This window comes from Gigantopelta aegis, chromosome 5 (genome assembly GCF_016097555.1).
Source record: "Gigantopelta aegis isolate Gae_Host chromosome 5, Gae_host_genome, whole genome shotgun sequence".
Classification (NCBI taxonomy): domain Eukaryota; kingdom Metazoa; phylum Mollusca; class Gastropoda; order Neomphalida; family Peltospiridae; genus Gigantopelta; species Gigantopelta aegis.
The window spans coordinates 19,925,995-19,951,284 of record NC_054703.1 but is presented as its reverse complement, the minus strand read 5'-3'; the positions used below and the strand labels follow the sequence as shown (position 1 = coordinate 19,951,284).

General features: G+C 35.0%; 2 protein-coding genes across 8 annotated transcripts in view; one reads left to right on the top strand and one right to left on the bottom strand.

Annotated features, from left to right (window-relative positions):
* Positions 1-6,353: 6,353 nt before the first annotated feature.
* Positions 6,354-25,290, bottom strand: part of LOC121373365 (transcription factor 12-like) — a 162,176-nt gene continuing 143,239 nt past the window's right edge. For 3 of the 7 annotated variants that reach the window (XM_041499965.1, XM_041499969.1, XM_041499968.1), the window contains 7 exons: positions 25,030-25,090; positions 23,466-23,631; positions 22,533-22,586; positions 20,084-20,173; positions 16,353-16,498; positions 13,883-13,996; positions 6,354-9,997 (listed from right to left, as the gene is read on the bottom strand). In XM_041499965.1, the coding sequence (XP_041355899.1) occupies positions 9,360-9,997; positions 13,883-13,996; positions 16,353-16,498; positions 20,084-20,173; positions 22,533-22,586; positions 23,466-23,631; positions 25,030-25,090 (1,269 nt within the window). In that variant the 3' untranslated portion in view covers positions 6,354-9,359. Of the gene's footprint in view, positions 9,998-12,029; positions 12,094-13,877; positions 13,997-16,155; positions 16,302-16,352; positions 16,499-20,083; positions 20,174-22,532; positions 22,587-23,465; positions 23,632-25,029; positions 25,091-25,290 lie in introns of all 7 variants that reach the window. The other 4 variants (XM_041499971.1, XM_041499970.1, XM_041499966.1 and 1 more) reach the window with 4 other exon arrangements.
* Positions 8,726-9,049, top strand: LOC121372995. Its single transcript, XM_041499435.1, has one exon. It carries the CDS (start codon positions 8,726-8,728, stop codon positions 9,047-9,049), a length of 324 nt encoding a protein of 107 aa, XP_041355369.1.

Genomic DNA, 25,290 nt, shown 5'->3' with positions numbered 1-25,290 from the left:
GCGAGCACTTTACCACTGGGCTAAGTCCCACCTCTTGTTTAGTTGAAGACCCTACTGTGTATATCCCACATGGCTGCAGCGGGTTTCCTTTCTTTCTCTGTCAACTAAATGTCAAAATCACCATTTATTAAACACCAATAGGTTAAAATCTGCTGTTTGACGTTGGCGGATCTAGCTGTGTCAGTACAACACTTGCCCGATAGGTTTTAATCGCAGATCAAACCTCGGTGGACCAACCAGTTTCCCACATAGTATCAAAAGCTGTGGTATGTGCTGTCCTGTCTGGGAAAGTATATAAAAGGTCCCTTATGTGAAAAATGTAGAGGGTTTTCTTTTAAAACTGTGTGAAAAATTATCTGTTCAACATCCAACAGCCAATGATGAATAAATCAATATGCTCTGGTGAGAATGTGGAACAAAACAGTTTATATAACATATGTGTGTATGTGTGTGTACGTGTGTGTGTAGGTGTAGGTGTACGTGTACGTGTGTATGTATGTGTGTGTGTACGTGTCTGTCTGTGTGTGTGTGTATATATATATATATATATATATACACATATCCCACTGTCCCTTTCCTTTCTCCATATCCTTGTCTGCTAATCTGCTGGTCTCTTATGGCCATTCATACCACACACCTGCCATTCCCCCCCCCCCCCCCCCCCCCCCCCCCCCCAGCTTTTAGCTGTGGGCTTAGTTTGAGCACTTGGAGAGTGTTCAGTAGTTACTTCTGACATTGTTAAGAGGCACTTATAACCACCTACCCAACTTTATTAGCAGCAGATGATGGGGATGTCAGGTGGGTGCCGGGAAGTACACCGCAACTGCACCCATGGAGTAAGTTGAGACAGGTAGGCGATGGTGTGGACAGCTCACAAAATCAGAGTCAGAGGAAATTACAGAGTCTTGAGAGGGTCGAATCTGATTGAAATCGTGGGAGAAATTAGAAAGTGTTTTTTTATTATATGAAATGAGAATGATAGGCAGTGGGTGATAGATGAGAAAGATGAATGAAAATGTGAGCCAGCATTGACAGAATTTGAATTTCAGCCACTGTTGTCAGCTTAATTGTCCACTACACCAAAGAGCTTACTAAAATTTCCTTTCAATATTGATATTTTCCACAATTTATTTTGAAATGCTTATAAAAGTAAAAAGACAAAAACACAGCAGTCTACAAATGGCACATTTATTTCGTGACAAGTTTGACTACGTATTATGTACAGGAGACAGACCTAGGCAAGTCTTATTGTACATTGTAACATTACAACCGAGAACACGCTCAACAAATTCAGAGTTGTCTCCCACGAGAGGAAATCTATACATTTGTCTCCCTTACTATTTGGTTATGAACACTAAAGTATTAATTGCATACAAAAGCATTAAGTTCAGAATCAAGCTCAAAAGTTCAATGACCATAAAATGATATATATATAGATATATATTTTATTATTAACAACAGTATTAACTATTATTTATATAATACAGATATATAAATATTAGTGAATACACTGATACCATATTATACAAAGGCCTCATAAATGTTATGATATGAAAATGATGAGTTGCAACAAGTGAACAGGTGGCAGTATTGTTTTTATAATCCACTTGAAGTCGTATCCCAAAGGAGGTAAAATAGAAACTTAGTCTTAACAATACAGGGCTTCTACAATTGTTATACAAATCCACTAACCATGGGAACAGCGATTTAAAAAACATTTACTAGCCATGATTAAAAATTCACTAGCCCTACTTTAAGTAAATATAATTTTACTAATAGGAATAATTGGATATGTCACCCAAAGGAGATAGAGTTTATAAACCCTAAGATTTGAGGAGAGGAAGGGGCAGGATATGCACATTTCAAAAACAGACTAAAATGCAGCATTTGACAAAACAAAATCTACTAGCCAGTGGGCATGGCGATGGTAGTTATTTGCTAGCCCAACATTAAATATCACTAGCCATGAGAGTGGGGCTACCATGATCTAGAAGCCCTAACAATATGAAGGGTATTACAGTCAAAAATGATGGATATGCTATTCAGAAAACCCCCAAACAAAAACTATTACAGATATTTTTGAGAGAAGACTGAATAAAGAAGATTTGAAGTGATTGAATGACAATGACGTTGAACTATTGAGCTTGTTTCAAGAATTCCCACACAACAGAGCTGTGGTAAACATTAATATTATTTGTTTTATACATGTTCATAGTTTAAAAAAAAAAAAAAAAAAAAAGGAACAAAAAAGTAAAATGAACTAATCAAAATCTCTACAAAGCAATGTACAACCCCTTGCTCAACAAACATGTAGGTCAAGGTGACCCAGTTATACTGAAAGAACTACAATATTTGTTAATCCTTAACTAGGTCATGACTACAATGGTGATTCTAAACAAAATCTTTAATAAAAGAAACAAAAAAATTAAATTAAATGCAGGTGACTGACTTACTTTCAATAATATGAAAGAAATTAAATAAACAATTTACTTGCATAGCAAGAGAAATAAACAAATGCAATGGGTGTGTCTACCTCCACTGAAGGGGCTTGAACCAAGGAACCTCTGTTAAAAGATGTTTTGCCAGGGTCCTATGTCTGTTAGGATTAGAGAAATTAGCGCGAGTAACTCACACTTGGGATGATATTTTTCAGGTCACTGTTAAATTAATATATTACAACAGACATGATTAAATTTATATATTTGGAATTTTTAATACAGAATTTTGGAATTTTCAGTGCCACTTTCTTTTGGGAAGGGGACACATGTTCATGTTCGGACCCACAGAAAGCCTGGATACTTCCCTGATGGGTGTTATTATTATTATTTTGTAATACTGGGGTAGACCACTAAAAAAATGGTTAACGATAAAACTGCGACTGTATTAAAACTACAATCCAATACGTTCATTGAGCGAGGGGTCGACCAATCTTACGGCAATTGCATTCCATAGGAAAGAAATGTGAGTAACAACCAAGAACTGAGTACCTAAGTTCACACTCATAATCCACTATTATGGCAGCTTACTGGCGCATTCTAATTCATTACAACTAGTATGATTAAGGTGAAAAGGCATTTGGTAATTTCAAGACAAATGTACATACTATAATACAATGACAACACCATGTTTTTCTTGGTACACAGTGGTAATAAATGTTGTAATAGTGTCTACTATCTCTTCTAACAAACTATTCAATATAGCAATCATTTTATTTGTTTCAAAAATAGACAACTGATTTTCTAATTTGTGAAATGGAAGAAGCAATAAATATATGCAAATATATACTTTGAGGAACATTTCAAATTGGGCAACATTAATCATTGTGATCAAAACAAAACAATTTGACCTTTGACCTAATCAAGAACAAAACTTCAATCAGGTGACATTCAAAATGACCTACACTAATCATGTTGATCAAAACACCAATTTAACCTTTGACCTAACCGTGAAGATGAAAAATGTCAATCAAGATGACAAACAAAATGACTTACATTAATTAAGGTGAACATTTTAAAAAAATAACTTCACACACACACACACACACAATCTGACCAATGACCTAACAATGAACATAATGATATGAACACTGGCCAAAGAATGCTGAAAGAGATATAACAAAAATTGAACATGGTCTGGCAGTCATTATGGTCTTCTTCAATACTGTTTTACAAACTGTCCATCAAAAATACCGACAGATGTTTAAACTCAAATGTGGACAAACACAGCTGGTATGTGTGGGGATTGAATCCCTTCAAATCCCAACAAGTTCGAGAATTACCATTTTCATACCAACTCATTCTGAATGTCATGAATAACTGAATTGCTGTTTTCATGAAAACAGATCCCAACTGCTGCAAATTATAAAAATATTTCTTCCACATCAAGAGATCCAAAGTTGCAAAAAATTATAGAAATACTGATTTCCTATCAACAGATCTCACGTTTGCAGCTTATTATAGAAATACTACTTTCATATCAACAGATCTTAAGTCTGCATCAAAATTACAGAAAAATTACTTCCATATCAAGAGATCCAAAGTTTATAGAAAATTACAGAACTATTTCAGGTTTTTTGGAGGCATATTATCAGATCCAGTGCAAACATTTTTCATATTAACAGAATGTATGTTTGCATCAACAACTACCTATCTTACACTCTAGTTATTATGTCAGCTGTCTTAAGCCAAGACCTGGCTATAAATCGGTAAAACAAACAAAAATCAGATGCACCAAAATGCTACAAAACAGTGCTATAAGAATACGCACAAACATCAGATATACAGTCTTCCAAAATGAACACAGTACGAATGAAAACCAGTTCATTGCTAAATATAGTGTATAAAATAGTAACAAATGGCCACCCATAATACTACAAAAAACTTTATAAAAGTATTGACTTAAAATGTGATTAATGTTCCAAAACTACAAGTTAGTTAATATCAGATATGCAATCTTCAGAACAAACAAAAAATATGGTTTTAAAAATCCAATTAAACCATCCATTTCTGTGCCAGTAACCAAAACTCGTGTCTAATGAATGACAGAATTAATGTACATGTCCCATGAAGTGTTGGTAAATTAGCCATTTTCAAATGTATGTTTCAAAAGAATACATAAATATCAGATACATAAATCTTTCAAAAGAACACAGTATAAATAAAATGCAATTAAGTCATTCGATTTCATTGCCTAGAGATGATCTTCATTCAGTTAAGAAATCTAAAAATGGACACAAATTTCATCATGTTAACTGTTTGTCATTTAAATTTCATGTTAAATTATTCATGTTTTGTTATGTTGAATTTCCACAGTAGAAACTGCTATACAGTACGCAACACAACGATAATGTCAACCAGCAAACCATGGTTTGTTAGTTTCTTAAAGTAGTTACCAAGCAACACCTCAACTGTTGATTTGTTCAATCACGTTTACACTGGTTGCACCATCCATAAACCAGACAGAAACCAAACCTAGTTGCTCACTAGCTAGGTGATTTTATTGTTGGTTTGTGTCCTGTTTATTACTACAAACATTCTCTACCCACCCCCTAATTTGGTGTATGTCACCGGTGTCTGTAAAATAGCACTTGTGTTAAATAGTCTTAAAATTAACATCATACTGAATTTATCATTGGCCAATTTTGCATATCAACATTCCCAGCTGTTGAATATGACTTCACAGGAATTGGATATACACACATCAAAATTATGAAGTTCTTCAAATTAAGTTATTGTATTTAATTTCACACCTTTTAGACCAGCAAAAGAATATTTGTGTATGTATATTTTATATATATATATATATATATATATATATATATATATATATATATATATACACACACACACACACACACACACATATATATATATATACATACAGCACGTAAATCAACAATAAAATCAACCAACAACCCATAGATGGTTTATAAAAGTCCAGTGCAATGGCATTAACATAGCACCTATTAGAACCATTAATTGCAGATCTGTCCACGACACTTGCACCCATGACAGGTGTGCATTACAACAGCTTGCTCTGAATGTGCACATAAAATGCTTGCACCTGACCTGACCCAACCTGACCTGACATGATATGACCTATCCAGCAACTTTCACCCCATACTCTGATTACATCAACAACAGGTTAGAAATATGCTGTTCTAGTTGATTTTATTCTTGCTTTGTGTTCTGTATGTAAATATTTTTGGAAATGATACTATCTATTTTCAAATGTATCACATCACAATTTAAAAATATTTTTTGTTACCTACATAACGATTAAAAGGTGAAACTAAACCTTATAACAGTAAATTTAAATAAAACAAAGGTAAGCCCTGCTGTAAGTCATCAAATAAACTTTAAAAATTTAAGTAACTGTTTTTAAACAATAAAAATGATGTAAATGAGTGAAGTTCGGGGTATGCAAATGAGATATGACCCATTTTCAATGGATTTCTTGTGCACCGGTACAAATAAATGTTGTTAGTAATGCCTTAGTCTCAATGGGTCAAATTTATGAAGCCTTTTTTATGCAGCCTTTTTTTAAAATGCAGGTGTTTAAGCATAGTAAATGTATGTAGTTAACAGGGATAGTAAATGTATGTAGTTAACAGGGATAGTAAATGTATGTAGTTAACAGGGATAGTAAATGTATGTAGTTAACAGGGATAGTAACAGGGATAGTAAATGTATGTAGTTAACAGGGATAGTAAATGTATGTAGTTAACAGGGATAGTAAATGTATGTAGTTAACAGGGATAGTAAATGTATGTAGTTAACAGGGATAGTAAATGTATGTAGTTAACAGGGCTTCTAGAACTGTTTTTAAATCCACTAGCCATGGGATCAGTAATTTTAAAAATTTACTAGCCACGATTAAAAATTCACTAGCCCTACTTTACTTTAAGTTAATACAATTTTACTAAATAATAGTAATGATCAGATATGTCACCTAAAGAGGGAGATAGAGCTTATAAAGACTAACATATGGGGTTCGAGTGGGGTTAGTATATTCATATTTACAAAACAGACATGGCAATTGGGGCATGGCAATTGTAGTTATTTACTAGCCCAACATTGAATATCACTAAATACGGGAGTGGGGCTACCATGATCTAGAAGCCCTGTATTTACATGCAAAACAGGCTTTGTAAATTCATCCCAAAATGTTTTACAGACTGTAGCTGGTTATTGTATTCACCCGAGTAGGATAAAACCAATATCATAAGACTGTAGCTGGTTATTGTATTCACCCGAGTAGGATAAAACCAATATCATAAGACTGTAGCTGGTTATTGTATTCACCCGAGTAGGATAAAACCAATATCATAAGACTAGCTGGTTATTGTATTCACCCGAGTAGGATAAAACCAATATCATAAGACTGTAGCTGGTTATTGTATTCACCAGAGTAGGATAAAACCAATATCATAAGACTGTAGCTGGTTATTGTATTCACCCGAGTAGGATAAAACCAATATCATAAGACTGTAGCTGGTTATTGTATTCACCCGAGTAGGATAAAACCAATATCATAAGACTGTAGCTGGTTATTTTATTCATCATGCAATCCTACCAGGGCCCCGTGCTTATAAACTTTTTAAGAGTCCAGACTCAATCTCTAATGATGTCACACACATACAATTTGTATCATGTTGTCATAACATTACTGGCTCACTCGAGTCTAGACTCTAAAAGTTTTATAAGCCTAAAGCCTGAATAGTTGCAATATCATATTTATTCCCAATCTTGCTATGAAAACTGTGGACCATTAGACTGGAGTGTTTTGCAGTATGATGTCATGCAATATTTTTTTATGTCATTTTTTATAAGATGCTAGCTATATTTTGTCACATGAAAAATGTGTTTTTAAACTCAAATTTTTATCTTTATCATGATACAAAACTTTTATAATTAAAAATGTAATCTGAAGTAAACAAGTCACGTGACCAATATTTATTTTATTGCCGAAAATATAGATATATCCACTCATTATATCATGCCAGTGTACTTATTGATTGCAGGATAAATTAATTTTAAATGCAATGTTTTCTCCTTTCATAAATGTTAAACAAGATTATGATTTTTATGAGGCTATATTTTAATGATTTATCTCTGCGAACCGTAACTCATGTCCAGGATGGAAATTCCTGAACACTTCGTGGATAAGAACAAATTGATAGCTTCCCTTCCCTTCCCTCTTTTCAACCAGAAGATACATTAGTAAAATAAAAGATTATATGTAAATGTATGTATGTATTATATATTAGTCTTTTTAATTTTAAAATGTAGAAACTCATTAAAATAAAAATTCAGCACTGAAGGTTAAAATGCTAAAAGTGTTCAGTCCTTGACCAGCCAAAAGGAGAAACAATAATAATACTAAAAGAGAGAAGTCCTACAAATCAGGAACAAATCACAATTTAGCAAAATGGCCAAATCTTGTGACCAAAGTTTTAAAAATATCCCACTAATTATGCATATATATGGCAATGACCAATGAACATATACAGGCGATTAATGAATTAATGAAGAAATTAATGTATGAATGAACGAACGAATGAATGAATCAATAAATGAATAAATGAATAAATGAATGAACAAATTAATGCACTTGTTTCAAAATAAGACTTGTTCTTGGTAGTCATTTAAATAGAGAATTTCCCCACATTTTCGATTTTTTTTTTTTTTTTTTTTGTCTTTGATTTATAATACAATGTTCTTCTTTGAAAATGTTTATTTCTCCCGACAACTGAAATTTCTCTTGAAAAATTTAATCCTTTTCTTTGAGAATCAGTTCATTTTATCTTCGAGAATCAATTCATCTCTTCATCAATCAAATTTGTCTCTTTGAGAATCAGATCCTTTTCTTTTAGAATCAATTTGTTTTCTTTCAGGATTTTTACAAGTTTTAACTTAAGTCCAGATTCCTTCAACATTGACACTTTCACCACCATAGCTGACCTGTGATAAGTTCATATGGACTGACTGGGAATTCTTGTGCAGAAAGCTGCAGATGCAAGGGTTAACAACCATACGAAGATGCCGTGAAGATGCTGTGAACAAAGTTATGCATATCTCCATACTACACATGATTACAAATAAAATGTTACTGGTTGCACATACCTGTTGCATAAATGCTGCTAAATGAAGATATTGTAATAATAAAAAATAAAACCCACAATGAAAACAAGTCCAATCTAAGTGTCGAAACCGTCAGTGTAACCATGGCTACTGACAGTGTTACCATGGCTACTGACAGTGTAACCATGGCTACTGACAGTGTATCCATGGCTAATGACTGTGCAACAATGGCTGCTGACAGTGCTGTCATGGCCACCAACAGTGTAACCATGGCTATTGACTGTGCAACAATGGCTGCTGACAGTGCTGTCATGGCCACCAACAGTGTAACCATGGCTATTGACTGTGCAACAATGGCTGCTGACAGTGCTGTCATGGCCACCAACAGTGTAACCATGGTCACAGACAGTGTACCCATGGCCATCAAAAGTGCAGTCATGGCCAACAATTCTCTAAGTAGCCAATGACAATGTACCTTGGACCACTGGCCATCTCCTACAGCCACTGATAGTATATTGATGTCCTTGGACAGAAATTGATGGCAATTGTTTTTTCAAGAAAAAAAAATCTCAGCTAAACATTTTAACAATAAACAAAAACAAAGGCATTCTCGTCGAGATTTCGCCACACTTGCCACAAAAGGAGGCAATATTAATTAATCTGTACAAAAAATATAACAATGTACTGACAGTGTTTTCTTCATGTAGTGTCATGGGTTAGGCATTCTAACTATATCTCTTGTTTTTTGTTTATTCTGTACACAGTCTACGTATATGGTTACTGTCCGTTTTCGCCCGCCAATACATTTGTCTGTGACATGCGATCACACACATTTTCTTGAACTGTTGAGGGGCCAGCACTTTGTCTTGGGGAAGCACCAGTTGTGGCGGGCTCGGTCTCTTGGACTCTGTCACACACAACCTGCTGGCCGAGACCCGCACCAGTGAATGCATTAGAGTTATCCCCCCTTGCAACAGAGTTGTCTTCCTTTGCAATAGAGTTACTCTCCCTTGCATAAACATCACTAGTTTCGTGTTGCTGTTTGTTCAGATCCACGGTTAATGCACTAGAGTTGTCTTCCCTTACCACAGAGGAGTTGTCCCCCCTTGCATAAACGTCGCTAGCATCGTGTCGTTCGTTCACATCCAAAGAATTATTTCCCTTGACGTAATATTCAGATTTTTCCTCAACGATATGCCGGTCAGAATTGTCCCCCCTGCCATTAACACTAGAAGGGTAGCCTCCCCTGATATACCTCTCTGCATGGTAGGATTCCTGACCGTATACCTGAGGATTTACGGCAGGGTAAGTCCCATGAGACTGAAAATATTCACTGTCTGCAATTGTAGGGTCAACCATGGCTGTGGCGTAAGGATCAGAAGGTAAAACAGCTCTCATAGTTAGTGCACCTTTATCTGAAACGAAAACAAAACACAACCATATTTAAAATACAACACTTATTAAAGGTATGGTCACACAACCTGTACGACTTACAGCACTTGTTAAAGGCACGGCAACACAACTTGTATGACTTGAAATATACACTGCTTGCTGGTTCCTCTTCAGCTTAAAGTCAGTGTGTGGTTTCTGGCATTAAAGTTTGTTTTATTCAACGACACCACTAGAGCACATTGATTTATTAATCATTGGCTATTGGATGTCAAACATTTGGTAATTTTGACATTGTCTTAAGATAGGAAACACGCTACAATTTTCCATTACTAGCAAGGGATCTTTTATTTGCATCATCTCATAGACAGGATAGCACATGCCACAGCCTTTGATATACCAGTCGTGGTACACTGGATGGAACGAGATAGCCCAATGGGCCCACCGACGGGGATCGATCCCACACCAACCGTGCATCAAACGAGCGCTTTACCACTGGACTACATCCCTCCCCTTCCCATCCCAAAGAGTGGTCCATGACTAGTATATCAACGGTCATGGTATGTGCTGTCCTGTGAGTAAATGCAGCAGGTTTTTTCTGAGACATTGTCAGAAATGCCAAATGTTTGACATTCAAAAGCTTATGATTAATTAGTCAATGGTTTCCAATGGTGTCGTTAAAGTAAACAAACTTCAGCTCGATGCCATAATTCAATTATTTTGATAATTTGTTAATAATTTTCTTTACTATTCATACTTACCAGTTGTACCATGTTATTATTTCCTATATGATTATGCAGGAAACAAACACTAGATCAACCCTTAGCATTCAGTTTTACACCATGATCAATAAACACCTTTCCGGACATATTGGTCTGAGAAAAGGTTTTAAATCATACAGAGTTATGTCCCCTTATCAATGAATATCCTTCCGTAGTTGTACACATTAAACTTAGCCTTAGGAAATATATAAATTCATACAGAATTAAGTTTCTTTATCAATTAATATCCTTCCAAAATGTTTTAATTCCTGCAGGACTGGCCTTGGTGGTTTTGTGGTTCAGCTGGTAGGTGCAGGGTTCGCAGCCCGGTACCGGCTCCCACCCAGAGCGAGTTTTAATGACTCAATGGGTAGGTGTAAGTACCATTACACCCTCTTCTCTCTCACTAATGACTAACTCACTGTCCTGGGCCCCATTCCACGAAGCAATCTTAGCCCTAAGATCAACTTAAGTGCATAGGGTAGCTATGCGCCTCAGGTAATCTTAGGGCTAAGATTGCTTCATGAAATGGGGCCCTGGACACAGAAAGCCCAGATAGCTGAGGGGTGTGCCCAGGACAGCGTGGTTGAATTTGATATAAGTGCGAAAATAGATTGAAATGAAATTCCTACAGTAGGATCAAATTAATTGTATGTCTGCTTATTGACTATCAGAGCTAACTGAATATTACTAAGAGAAATGTACAGAAATTGAATAATAATTACTGAAATATCAACCAATACCCTTTTTATCAAGTTCAATAAATCTTTTAATCAAATGTATTCACCAGACTGATTTAAATAATAGATAATAATTTTTTTAAGCTAGAATAATCCACAGATCAAAGCTATTTCAATAATAACAGTATGGTAATTACAATTTTGTAACAGGTTGTTTATTAACATTTTAATTTATTTTAATTACACATATACCTGAAATACGCTTTAAAACAATCATACATGTCAAATGTGATAATGCCTCTTTAAAAACCAAGTTTCCACCACCAGACACCTGCTCCGTAAACGATACTTTGACCCATAGCATGCCAACAAGACAGGTGGGAAGGGGAAATAGTCAGAAAACACATAACAAATAAAAGAAAATATAATAAAATGTATCATGGTAGTGATTACTAAACATTTAAATGTAAATTTTGACATTACTATGGAAACTTTTGAATTCATTGAAATATACACTTGTACACTTGTCCCTGTTTTTTTCCACTGATCTGGCTTGTCAGATAATAAATATTTGGTACATAAAATACAATATTTCATTGGTTTAATGTTAAACTTACGCTTGCGAATATTCTTCAGGTTCGGCTAACGAAGATAACGAATGCATCATTTTGTGAAGTGAATCTGAAATGAGATACCTCAAACTGTGTTTTCCTCTCATACCATTGACAACACCAATCAGTGACCATGTTGTATAAATAGCAACCAATCACATTTAATGTAACATTAAAAGCAGGATTTTTCCAGTTGTTCCAATCAATGATTACGTTATGTAAATAGTAACCAATCAAAAATGTAACACACAACATAATATGGATATAACTAAATTTAACATTTAAAAAGTAACTGAATGAAATTCCTATTTCAAAATAAAAAATAAATTTCTAATTCAATTACACTATCCAGGGCATGCACTTCATCTGCAGATGTCAAAGTTCACGGGGTCCTATAGCAAGTGTAACTGATGTACATATCTAAAGTAACTTAAAAACAAAATAATAAAAAACAAAAAGGAAAAAACAAACGGATTGTGAAGGACAAAAATCACCAACTGCAACCCATGCACAAATAAACCTCCTAACATTTTTAAAATAAATTCCCAAAACATGCTGAAAACATATTTTCATCTGAATATTCAAATATTTGATTAATAAATATTCATTGTTACTTTTAAATATTCATATGCCATAATATTTACATTACTAAATACTCAATTCTAAGCTTTGATTATACATAATCTAGAAATTGTTTTTAAGCCTATCTTAATTTCATACAGTTTTAAATTACATTTTTAATAGAACTAATCTCAATTTACCTTCTAAAAACCACAAATTAATAGTTGAAAATGCATCAGAAATCAACACTTTTTTTTTTCACTAAAAGCATTAATAGAAAAAAGTTGTTTTTTTTTTGTTTTTTTTGAGAAACACTCCTTATGAAGTGATTGAGTTTTTCTGAGGTGACTCAACAGAAGTTAAAATTCTCACAAGAACCCATGGGCAAATATGGGATTTGATCATACTTGCCCAGCTGTGATGTGTGTGATGCAGGTCATTTACAACGTATCACTGATTTTCCATGATGTGTGTGATGCAGGTCATTTACAACGTATCACTGATTTTCCATGATGTGTGTGATGCAGGTCATTTACAACGTATCACTGATTTTCCATGATGTGTGTGATGCAGGTCATTTACAACGTATCACTGATTTTCCATGATGTGTGTGATGCAGGTCATTTACAACGTATCACTGATTTTCCATGATGTGTGTGATGCAGGTCATTTACAACGTATCACTGATTTTCCATGACCTTTTAACAGTAATTTTCATTACCTTTTTTTGTTTGGTGGATAATGTTGTAGTATTGTTTGCATAAATTTCACTGGTAAGAATGCAAACATTATTATTATTCTAATCAGATGATTGCCACATAATTAAATTGTCTTTTCAGTCTATACACTTTATGGCAATTTGGGTTTTTTAACGGGTCTTACTTTTTGAACACTTTTATTTTGACGACCCAATGAAATGATTAATAATATAATAATAACTTTTATTCATTATAATATTGCTTTACATTTTTCACTACTCTCATTATTCTGTAAACATAATATAAGAGTTATAATAATATCTATGGTGGTTAATTAATATTAATATATTTAAAATACAAACCTCGCCATTCCGAAACTTTATTCATAAATGCTAAAAACTGGACTTGTATCCGGAATACGGATTTGTACGACATATAAAATATGGAAAATGGAAACTGATTTATACTAACAACATTACGAAGAATTACAAAAGTAATTTCAGAAGAAAATATGTGTTTCCCTTTACCAAGCATTGCTTCGTGTTTCGAGCCCACATTCCTAATGCGACGGGGATGAAGCAAATAGGGATCGTACCTTACCTGCCAAGGCTGCTTGTTGGGTGATGTCGTCGCCAGGGAGACGACCCGGCATGTCTTCACCCTTCTCCTCCTCTCTCCGCTTTAAGCACGCAGCCTTTGGGTTCAGATTCCGTTCTGAAAACAAAAAAACAAACATCAATAGATTGGATAAAGTTAAAGCTTGTTTTGTTTAACGACACCACTAGATCAGATTGATTTGTTAATCATTTGTTATTGCATGTCACACATTTTATAATTTTGACATATAGTCTTAGAGAAACCTGCTACATTAGTAGCAAGGGATCTTTTTTATGCACCAATAATAGACAGGATAGCACATACCACAGCCTTTGATATAACAGTCGTGGTGCACTGGCTGGAATAAATTGTTTCCAGTATTATGGAATGTATAAAGATTGACCCTGAATTTGATATTCTACACACTGATTGCTAAATATTTTTTTTGTAAGACTTAAATGTTTCATTTTCAGTATCAGAACTGAAGTCTAGAGTTAGTTTTGTTTAACGACACCACTTGAGCACATTTATTTATTAGTAAAGTTTACAGACTTGTTTGCAGCATAATACAAATTACAACCATTTGTGACACCCAATAGCCAATGTGTATTTTTGTGCTGGAGTGTCCTTAAACATTTATTCATTCAATAAAAATTACAAGACTTATTTTAATTTCAAGCATTGATCATAGATAAATGTTTCTGCATTTTCAAAAAAATGGAAGAAATGACCTTAAATTTACTGTTTAGAATATAGCTGCTTTGATTTCAAACTCCAAGGGCTGATGAGATGAACATGGTGTCATTGTTTGTATTTCAACCATCACATATTTTGTTCAGCATTTTTTCAAACAACTTGGTGACATTTTTTACTTTTTGTAAAGCCATAAATTTAGAAAGACTGACCTTTTATTCCAAGGATATGATGACGTTTCCGGCATGTTACAAGACTAAGTTTAGCATGTGATAGCTACTTGTGGGAATAACTTCAAAGTTACTGTTTTAAGGACATGATTTAAAACTAACTTTAGTAAGTCGTACCTATACTCACAGGTCTGACCTCAAACTTGTTTTTATTTATTTTTTATCCCACAGCCCCTTTCATTTTACTCCTTTGAATTCCATCTCATTTCTTCCCGATCTGGCAATTCCTCTTATATTTCAACTTCTTTCGCTATCCACCTACACATCCCAGTCCTTGTCTCTCCCAACAGCAACAGATGTTTGTCTCTTATGGCTATCCGTGCCACACACCTGTCATTGCCCATCAGGAGAGTGTTCAGTACTTACTTCTGGCATTGTTAAGAGGCATTTGTGCTATGCTCCCCTACCACCGGCGGTCATTATTACTTAGTGCCGTGGGTCAGACCAGCTTTATTAGCGACAGAAGTATGAAAGCTAGATCTATTTTTCTGTGTTTATTTTTTTTCAAGCATGAAAGATCCATTCTTCTCTCCTTTTTTTCAAACAATTCAAAGCACTGACCTCAAACTTGCTGTTCTAAGGACATGGTGACGTTTACTTTTTATTTCCCAAGCATGAAAAATCTATTTTTCTGTGGGGTTTCGAAGCAAGAAAGATCTACCTTTCTCTCTGTCTTTCAAACAATTCATAGCTTGCTGTTCTAAGAATGTAATGACGTTTACGTTTTCTTTTTTCCCCAAGCATGAAAGCCAGATCTATTTTTCTGTGTGTGTTTTTTTCAAGCATGAAAAATCTCTCAATCTCAATCTCAATCTCAATCTCTCTCTCTCTCTCAAACAATTTGTAGGACTAACCTCGAACTTGCTGTTCTAAGGATTTGACATTTAAAAAAAATTCCCCCAAGCATGAAAGCTCTATTTTTCTGTGTGTTTCTTCAAGCATGAAAGACCTATTTTTCTGTGGGTTTTTTCTCTCTTTTTCTTTCAAACAATTTGTAGGACTGACCTCAAACTTGCTGTTCTAAGCATGTGATGACGTTTATGGGTTTTTTTTTTCAAGTATGAAAGCTAGATTTATTTTTGTGGGGTTTTTTGTGGGTTTTTTCAAGCATGAAAGATCTATTTTTCTGTGGGGTTTATCGAAGCATGAAAGATCTACTTTTGTCTCTCTCTTTCAAACATTTCGTAGGACTGACCTCAAACTTGCTGTTCTAAGGACATGACGACGTTTAGGTGGGGTTTTTTTCAAGATCTAGATCTAGATCTATTTTTCTGTGGGTTTTTCCAAGCATGACAGATCTACCGGAACTTTTCTCTCTCTCTCTCTCTCTTTCAAACAATTCGTAGGACTGACCTCGAACTTGCTGTTCTAAGGACGTGATGACGTTTACGGCCTGCTGTAAAACCATAAGTTTAGTCAGCGGCTGACTCGACCCGCAGTGAATGGTTACCATCTGGCCCAGCTCCTTAAACGCCTCATTAATGTCCCGCACCCGCACTCTGCACAACGAGAGAAAACAAAAACAGGGGTGATAACTCTACTCAACTGACCTCTAACTTGCTGCTCTAACGAGGTGATCAAATTGACGGCCTGTTGGATTATCATCAGTTTGGTCAGTGGCTGGCTGGAGCCGCAGTGAAGCATGACCATCTGTCCAAGTTCTCGGAAACCTTGGTTTATATCTCGAACGCGGATTCTGATTGCGACAGGAAAAAAAAACAGAAAAAAGAGTTCTACAGCATCCCTGTGTTTGCTATATGGCACATGTATGTTTTATAAACACAACAAATTTGCCAAATATATACATGTATGTTTTATAAACACATAAAATTTGCCATATATATACATGTATGTTTTATAAATATATCAAATTTGCCAAATATATACATGTATGTTTTATAAACACAACAAATTTGCCAAATATATACATGTATGTTTTATAAACACATCAAATTTGCCATATATATACATGTATGTTTTATAAATATATCAAATTTGCCAAATATATACATGTATGTTTTATAAATATATCAAATTTGCCAAATATATACATGTATGTTCTATAAACACAAATTTGCCAAATATATACATGTACATTTTATAAATATATCAAATTTGCCAAATATATACATGTATGTTTTATAAATATATCAAATTTGCCAAATATATACATGTATTTAAGACAACATATCAATTTGCCACATATATACATGTATTTAAAACAAAAATATTAATTTGCCAAATATATAGACGTCTTGATGATAGAAACATATTGCCAAATGTATACATGTATGTATGACAGAAACATTGGTGTGCAAAATTTATACATAATTTTACCACATATTCAAACATGAATGTATGACCAAAAAAACAACATTTTGCCAAATATACACATGTATTTAAGAATTATGCATGGTAAAATATCGAACTTGGACAAAAAGTTTTTATATGTTTGAGAAACATTGATTAATATTTTAATCTAGCTTCCAATGACAGAAGCACATGAAATGTACCAAATGTTTACATCTATACATGTATATATCTATAGATATATGGAACTTGGACCAATGGTATATGTTGTACCAAGTGTTTCCATCTATACATGTATATATCTATAGACATCTGGAACTTGGACCAATGGTATATGTTGTACCAAGTGTTTCCATCTATACATGTATATATCTATAGATATATGGAACTTGGACCAATGGTATATGTTGTACCAAATGTTTTCATCTATACATGTATATATCTATAGATATATGGAACTTGGACCAATGGTATATGTTGTACCAAGTGTTTACATCTATACATGTATATATCAATAGACATCTGGAACTTGGACCAATGGTATATGTTGTACCAAGTGTTTACATCTATACATGTATAGATCTATAGACATCTGGAACTTGGACCAATGGTTTATGTTCTTCAAACCTTTGGTTGAGTGCTCACTGTCCACGATAAAACCACATTTTACAGGTATCTGCAGTGTTTGTGTTATGTTATATATAGCCAACAATATTAACTTTCCTAATGCAGTCAAACTTCATTATTTGGAAGTTGAAGCAACCCGCCAGTGCACCACGATTGATATATCAAAGTCTGTGGTATGTACTATCCTGTCTGTGGAATGGAGCATATAGAAAATCCCTTGCTTCTAATGCAAAGATGTAGTGGGTTTCTCTCTCTAAGACTATGTCAAAATTACCAAATGTTTGACATTTAATAGCCGATGATTAATAAATCAATGCTCCCTAGTTGTGTTGTTAAACAAAACAAACTTTAACTTTAAGCAACCCAGTCAACAAGTTTAAGCTTAAAGGGACATTCCTGAGTTTGCTGCAATTTTAAAGATATTATCGACTAACAGAGACTTTTTAACGACTGTAATTACATATCAATTATATTTTTCTGCATAAAATATTAGTGGCTGTATATTAAACGTGTTTCTGATCGTTCTAATATTTGTACTAGGTTAAATTTCATTTTATTTCTCAAAACATATTTTTTCGTACGTACGAAATTATTTGAAGACAAAATCCACTTTGGGCTTCTTACAAATATTAAGACGACCAGAAAAACATTGAATAAACAGACACTGATATTCTAAACAAGAAAATATATTTAATATGTAAGTTTAATCGTAGAAATATTTTATTAGTCGGAAACATCTTACAATGCAGCAAACTCGGGAATGTCCCTTTAAGATCTGGTAAAATCTCAAACTTATAGTCTGCTTTGTTTAACAACACCACTAGAGCAAACTGGTTTATTACTCATCACCTATTGGATGTCAAACATTTGGTCATTGTGACACGTTTTCAGAGAGAATACCCGCTACATTTGTCTACTAGCAGCAAAGGCTCCTTTCTATGCACTTTCCCACACACATGGACAGGACAACATATACCACCGTATTTGATATACCAGTAATGGAGGACTGGTTGGAATGGGAAAAACAAGAACTTGGACAATGGTCTAAGAAACCTAGAATAATATCTTGGATTCCAACACTAACTATCAGACCAATAGGAACTGCCCAATCTATAGTCCGTCCCATCGTCCAATATAAATGATTTTTTTGTAAATAATTTCAGTTTGATCAAATGTATGAAGAAAAAAAAAGAAGTGTTTTGGAAAAAACAAAAAAGCACTATTTTTATGTGCAATTTAGAAACCAATCGGCTCTGAAATAACTAACATGTAATACATACTGTAGTACGAAAGGTTTCCTAGTGGGAAGGACTATTCATTTTTTTTATTTTTTTTATTTAACAACGCCACTAGAGCACATTGATTTTTTATCTTATTATCGGTTATTGGACGTCAAACATATGGTCATTCTAACACTGTTTTTAGAGGAAAGCCGCTGTCACCACATAAGCTACTCTTTTACAACAGGCAGCAAGGGATCTTTTATTTGCGCTTCCCACAGGCAGGATAGCACAAACCATGGCCTTTGTTGAACCAGTTATGGATCACTAGTTGGTGCAAGTGGTTTACACCTACCCACTGAGCCTTGCGGAGCATTCACTCAGGGTTTGGAGTCGGTATATGGATTAAAAATCCCATGCCTCGACTGGGATCCGAAACCCAGTACCTATCCACCTGTAGACCGATGGCCTAACCATGACGCCGGTAGGAAGGACTATACCTAGGGGCTAGGAATCATGTTTATAGTAAAGTAAAACGTTTGCAGTGCAGCTCAAATATCGTTACTACAGGCCTGCTAGCTATGTAAAGGAAATGTGTCCACTAAACCCCGTAAGAGCTATGTTACATATAAATATATAGATGTAAATATCAATCACAAGTTTCCTTAAGGTACCAAGACAATATGCCTGGCCTTCATCACATTTCTACCTGAGTATAAAAAACAAGTTACATTTGTTTAATGATACCACTAGAGCACATTGACTTATTAATCATCGGCTATTGGATATCATAGAGGAAACCTGCTACATTTATTTTTCCAGACAAGATAGCACATACCACGACCTTTGCTATATCAGTTGTCATGCACTGGCTGAAACAAGAAATAGCCCAATGGGCCCACTGACAGGGATCAATCCCAAACCGACTGTGCATCAAGCGAGTGCTTTACTACTGGACTATGTTCTGCTTCTGAAACCAACAGTATAAAACAGATTGATATTCTATCATGTTTACTACAAAATACACCGATTACATAGTTAGCTAACATACCTTTCTCTAGCATTGTTGGCCTGGCGCCGCAGTTTACTACAAAATACACTGATTACATAGTTAGTTAACATACCTTTCTCTAGCATTGTTGGCCTGGCGCCGCAGTTTCTCCCGTTCGTGTTTCGTTTCCGGAGACTCGTTTGGATCATCAGGCTCGCTACTGCTGAAAAACGCAATAGGGAAAAATCACCTCTAAAGTTGCATCTTCATACTATTTGAAAACTAAAACTACTAGTAACTGTGGTGTGGAACCATTAAATACAAAAACAGGGGCCTAATTCACTCAACTCTCGCAACTTTGCGATATCGCAGCGCAATGCAAAAATACTTACAAAGAGGATGCTTTGTTGTCTAGCAGAGCCTAAGAGAGATTTGTGAATTAGGCCCCAGATCTACAAACCCATAAGCATATCCCTACAAACCCATAAGCATATCCCTACAAACCCATCCAAAACAATAATCAAATCCCTCTATTCCTGATATTTATTTCTAAGTCAGACAAAAATATCTTTACAAGTCTTCCATTCCTAGCATTCGTTAATCCAAAGGTTTCAATAAGTCTCTGCCCCAAAAGTCTATTATCCGATCATTTTTGTCACATGACCCTATTTTCCAAAGGTCTGTTACTCTGATGATGCTGTGGTAGTCTTCTAAAGGTTTTGTGATTCCTCTATTCTAAAGGTTTTGTAATTGCTCTATTCTAAAGGTTTTGTGATCCCTATATTTTAAAGGTTTTGTGATTCCTCTATTCTAAAGGTTTTGTGATGATTCTCTATTCTAAAGGTTTTGTGATGATTCTCTATTCTAAAGTTTTTGTGGTGTCTCTCTCTTCTGAAGGTTTGGTAAGTCTCTTTATTCACAACAATCCAAACTTGACTTTATTTTCCAACTAATAGACCTTGTTCACCGATTCCTCCCACAGTTATCTCCCTTTATGAGTATGGAACACGTTTTACTGCTACAAATGGCCTCGGTGGCGTCGTGGTTAAGCCATCGTACATATGGCTGGTAGGTACAGGGTTCATAGCTCGGTACCAGCTTCCAACCAGAGTGAGTTTTAGCGATTCAGTGGGTAGGTGTAAGACCACTACACCCTCTTCTCTCTCACTAACCACTAACAATTAACAACTAACCCACTCTTCTGGACAGACAGCCCAGAACAGCCTGCTTGAACCTTAATTGGACATAAACACAAAAATAAGTTGAAATGAAATACTGCTACCACAGCGCATTGATTTAAAAATATATATTATGTTATTTTGCAGGTGGAATACAGAGCATTAAATCAAACATTAAATAAATATTTACAACAAACATAATCATCAATAGTTTATAATGCTATAATGTAGTCACTCACTAGGGCCTCCACGAGTTCAAAATATTGGACTTGAGTACTCTAGGGTCAAACTCAACCTGGACCCAAGTACCTGACATTTACACTAGACAATAATGAGACTAAGAAATAAAGTAAAATATTGGACTCGAGTACTCGAGGGTCAAACTCAACCTGGGCCCAAGTACCTGACATTTACACTAGACAATAATGAGACTAAGAAATAAAGTAAAATATTGGACTCGAGTACTCGAGGGTCAAACTCAACCTGGATCCAAGTACCTGACATTTACACTAGACAATAATGAGACTAAGAAATAAAGTAAAATATTGGACTCGAGTACTCGAGGGTCAAACTCAACCCGGACCCAAGTACCTGACATTTACACTAGACAATAATGAGACTAAGAAATAAAGTAAAATATTGGACTCGAGTACTCGAGGGTCAAACTCAACCCGGACCCAAGTACCTGACATTTACACTAGACAATAATGAGACTAAGAAATAAAGTAAAATATTGGACTCGGGTACTCGAGGGTGAAACTCAACCCGGACCCAAGTACCTGCCATTCACACTAGACAATAATGCGACTAAGGAATAAAGTAAAATAGCATTATGGATCTTAATTCCAGCGCTGAACATGGATGCCAATTCATGCCATCGTATTGCATTCAGAAACCAGTGGATATGTTCAGTGTTGTGACGGATGGTCAAATTAAAAAAGAAACTAGGGTATGATCATATAATTATTATGTAACTTATATCGTTGATTAACTACTGCTGAAATTATTGTCCTACATTGTCCATTGTATTATAGTTGATCATTGTATTCCACCTTGTACGGGTACTCGAGTCCTGTGAACGGACTCGAGTCTTGCTAGACTCGAACCGTGTCCTAGTACTCGTGGAGACCCTATCACTCACAATGTTTTTCTATTCAACATGTTTACATCTTAAATAATACTGCTAACACTGCTTTTAAATAAGCACACACTAAATAAAATCAATGCCTTACTGCCACTGTTGTTATTAAGTCTATATATATATATATATATATATATTATTCAACACTGAACTATTACAATGTGTCTTTAAACACACAATAAAGACACAACACCAAACATTCAACACGTGTTCTTCAATCAGTGATGAACAGCGGCAGGGGTGGAAATTTTAAATATAGTTACCTGTCCATGTTGACAGGCATCGTGCTTTCTGACCTATCTCCTCTAGCGAACAACCTAAACAGAGTTGATTGATTGAAAACATAGTTTAGTGCTTTTAAAACAAACTAGATTGGGCACACAGTTCCGTAAAGATACCAGGCCGGATTCGGACTAAAGCTTTCCACATTTACTACGTCTAATACACAGGATACACATACATGAATATAATTTAAAATTTGAAAGGATGATAAAAAGAAATATCACTGATGAAAACATATTTATTGATTTTAAAAACAAATAAACTGGGTAAAGTATTCCATCATTTCTAGACCCATTTCTTCATATGCAGTAAGATATATTAATACATTTATCCTGTTACAGGTCTTATGGTTTGGTAAGACTGTTTACATAAAAAAGAAAAAATTCACACCTCTGCTTTCTAATATATATAAATGATCATAATTACAGTACGCAAAGTCAACTATTTATAGATGTTTGGTAGACTATTTCCAGACGTTGGTTGAACCAGCAATTTAGGATCATAGATGATAATGGGTGTTAATTACCCTCGTCTGATGTGCTTATTTGGGCCAATATTAATTCTTATCTCTGTTTGCGGACACCAGTTTGTTTGGTATTGGGCAATCAATTGAAATTAAAATATTACTGATTTAAGAAACCAACTATCACTTGCTAGTTGACTTTACTGCTATGTCATGTACTGTAATTATAAACGTAACAAACCAACTATGTTGGCTGCATTGTACTGTAGTTTCTGACCTAAAAAAACAACTACAGATTGCTAGCTGATTTTACTGTTGAATCGTATACTGTATTTGAAGGTTGCAATATTCTTTTTGCTCTCCTAGTTGAAGATTATGACATTGAAAACTCATTTGATAATTTTACACTTCACACCTGGATGTGCAATTTTTTTAATTCACAATTCCTTACCTGTGTCGTTTACCACCAGATGGAGGATTGCTTGGCATGGACCCGGAGTTGGCCGATTTCGCCGGTTTAGACGTAGATTCGTTTTTCGGGGTGTCCAATTCAGCCTTCTCTTGCTTCTCCACCTTGATGCCGGCATCTGTAGACTTGGAAGATTCTTCGCTTAAATCTGAGGAACAAACACAATAGATAATTGTAAGTATTGTCAACCTTTACAGGCAGAATCATGTAGCTGTTCACAGCAATTCTAGAATTTTCATAAAATCCACTAGCCATGGGATCAGTGATTTAATTTTTTTTACTAGTCACGATTAAAAATTCACTGGCCCTACTTTACTTTAAGTTAATACAATTTTACTAAATAATAGTAATAATCAGATATGTCACCTATAGAGGAAGATAGAGCTTAAAAACACTAAGATTGGTGGGTGGGGTGGGGTGGGGTGGGGACAGGATATTCATATTTACCAAATATTTGTCCCAAAAAAAATCAGAAGCCGTTGGGCATGGCAATAGTAGTTATTTACTAGCCCAACATTGAATATCACTAGCCATGGTAGTGGGGCTACCATAATCTAGAAACCCTGTCTGGCATGGCAATAGTAGTTATTTACTAGCCCAACACTGAATATCACTAGCCATGGTAGTGGGGCTACCATAATCTAGATGCCCTGTCTGGCATGGCAATAGTAGTTATTTACTAGCCCAACATTGAATATCACTAGTCATGGTAGTGGGGCTACCATAATCTAGAAGGCCTGTGTTCTTCTATTAAAGGCCGAGTAGCATGTGTTCTGTGACTTGCAATGTATACTGTGTGTATGTTCCTATTCAGCAAAACATTCTAAACAGCTAACACTTGCTGAAAATTAATGAAATTATACTTTTTCTGATTTATGTCAAAGTAATGATAACAGGGAGAATATGGTGACTATGTAGCTAGTTAAATAAATAGTTTTTTGCAACACATTGTATCTATTCACTAACCATACACATGAATGTGACCCAAACTATAAATAAGAACTAAAGAAAAATCTAATAATGATGCATCATGGGAATAAAATGGAAATCGATAATCTATTTAAAATAATAAAATATCCTCAATAAAATTAATTAACAGCCCATAGACTTTTGGTGATTCTTTGCTCTTATCATGTGTCAGATTTTACTGTAACAATGTTTAGAGGTCATCTGTGATCAAAACTTGCTAAAAACCTTTATTACACATTGGCTCTTATCTGAACAAAACCTGTCATTTCCATCTCTTTAAAGTTTAAACTTTTATATACGAACATACCACAATGTTGACACTGCTGTACTTTTTTTTTTTAAATGTATTTATTTTTTGTATTACAAATGTTGAAAAGATGTATTGGCTCTTAATTTTGTTGAGTACATTATAAATATATTAGATATTGCTGCTTTAATAAAATGTTTAAGAGTTGAATTTACAAAACCTGTTTAAGTCTTACACATGTTTAACTACATGTATTTACAATGCTTAATAAAGACCTGTGTTTAAGATAAACAGGCTTCGTAAATCCGGCTCTAAATGTTTAGGACTCACTTTCTGTGGAGACAGAGGACACCACCCCTCGGTGACCATCAGGAAGACCAGAGTTGCTTCCCTGCAAAACAACAACCAGACATCAGTACACAACACAGATTTACGCTTTTACAACAAATCATGTTTAAAATGCTGATACTCTCTTGTACCTGCCAGCGCAGGCGGTCCCCTCTCCAACCCACCCCATCCTTTCCTGTACTGGACGGAGGAGTGGGCATGGGCCTACGTCTGCGCCCATGACAGGTGTGTGCTACAACAGCT

Coding starts and splice junctions, on each gene's coding strand:
- LOC121372995 (XM_041499435.1), top strand. CDS start 8,726: ATGGCTACTGACAGTGTTACCATGGCTACTGACAGTGTAACCATGGCT.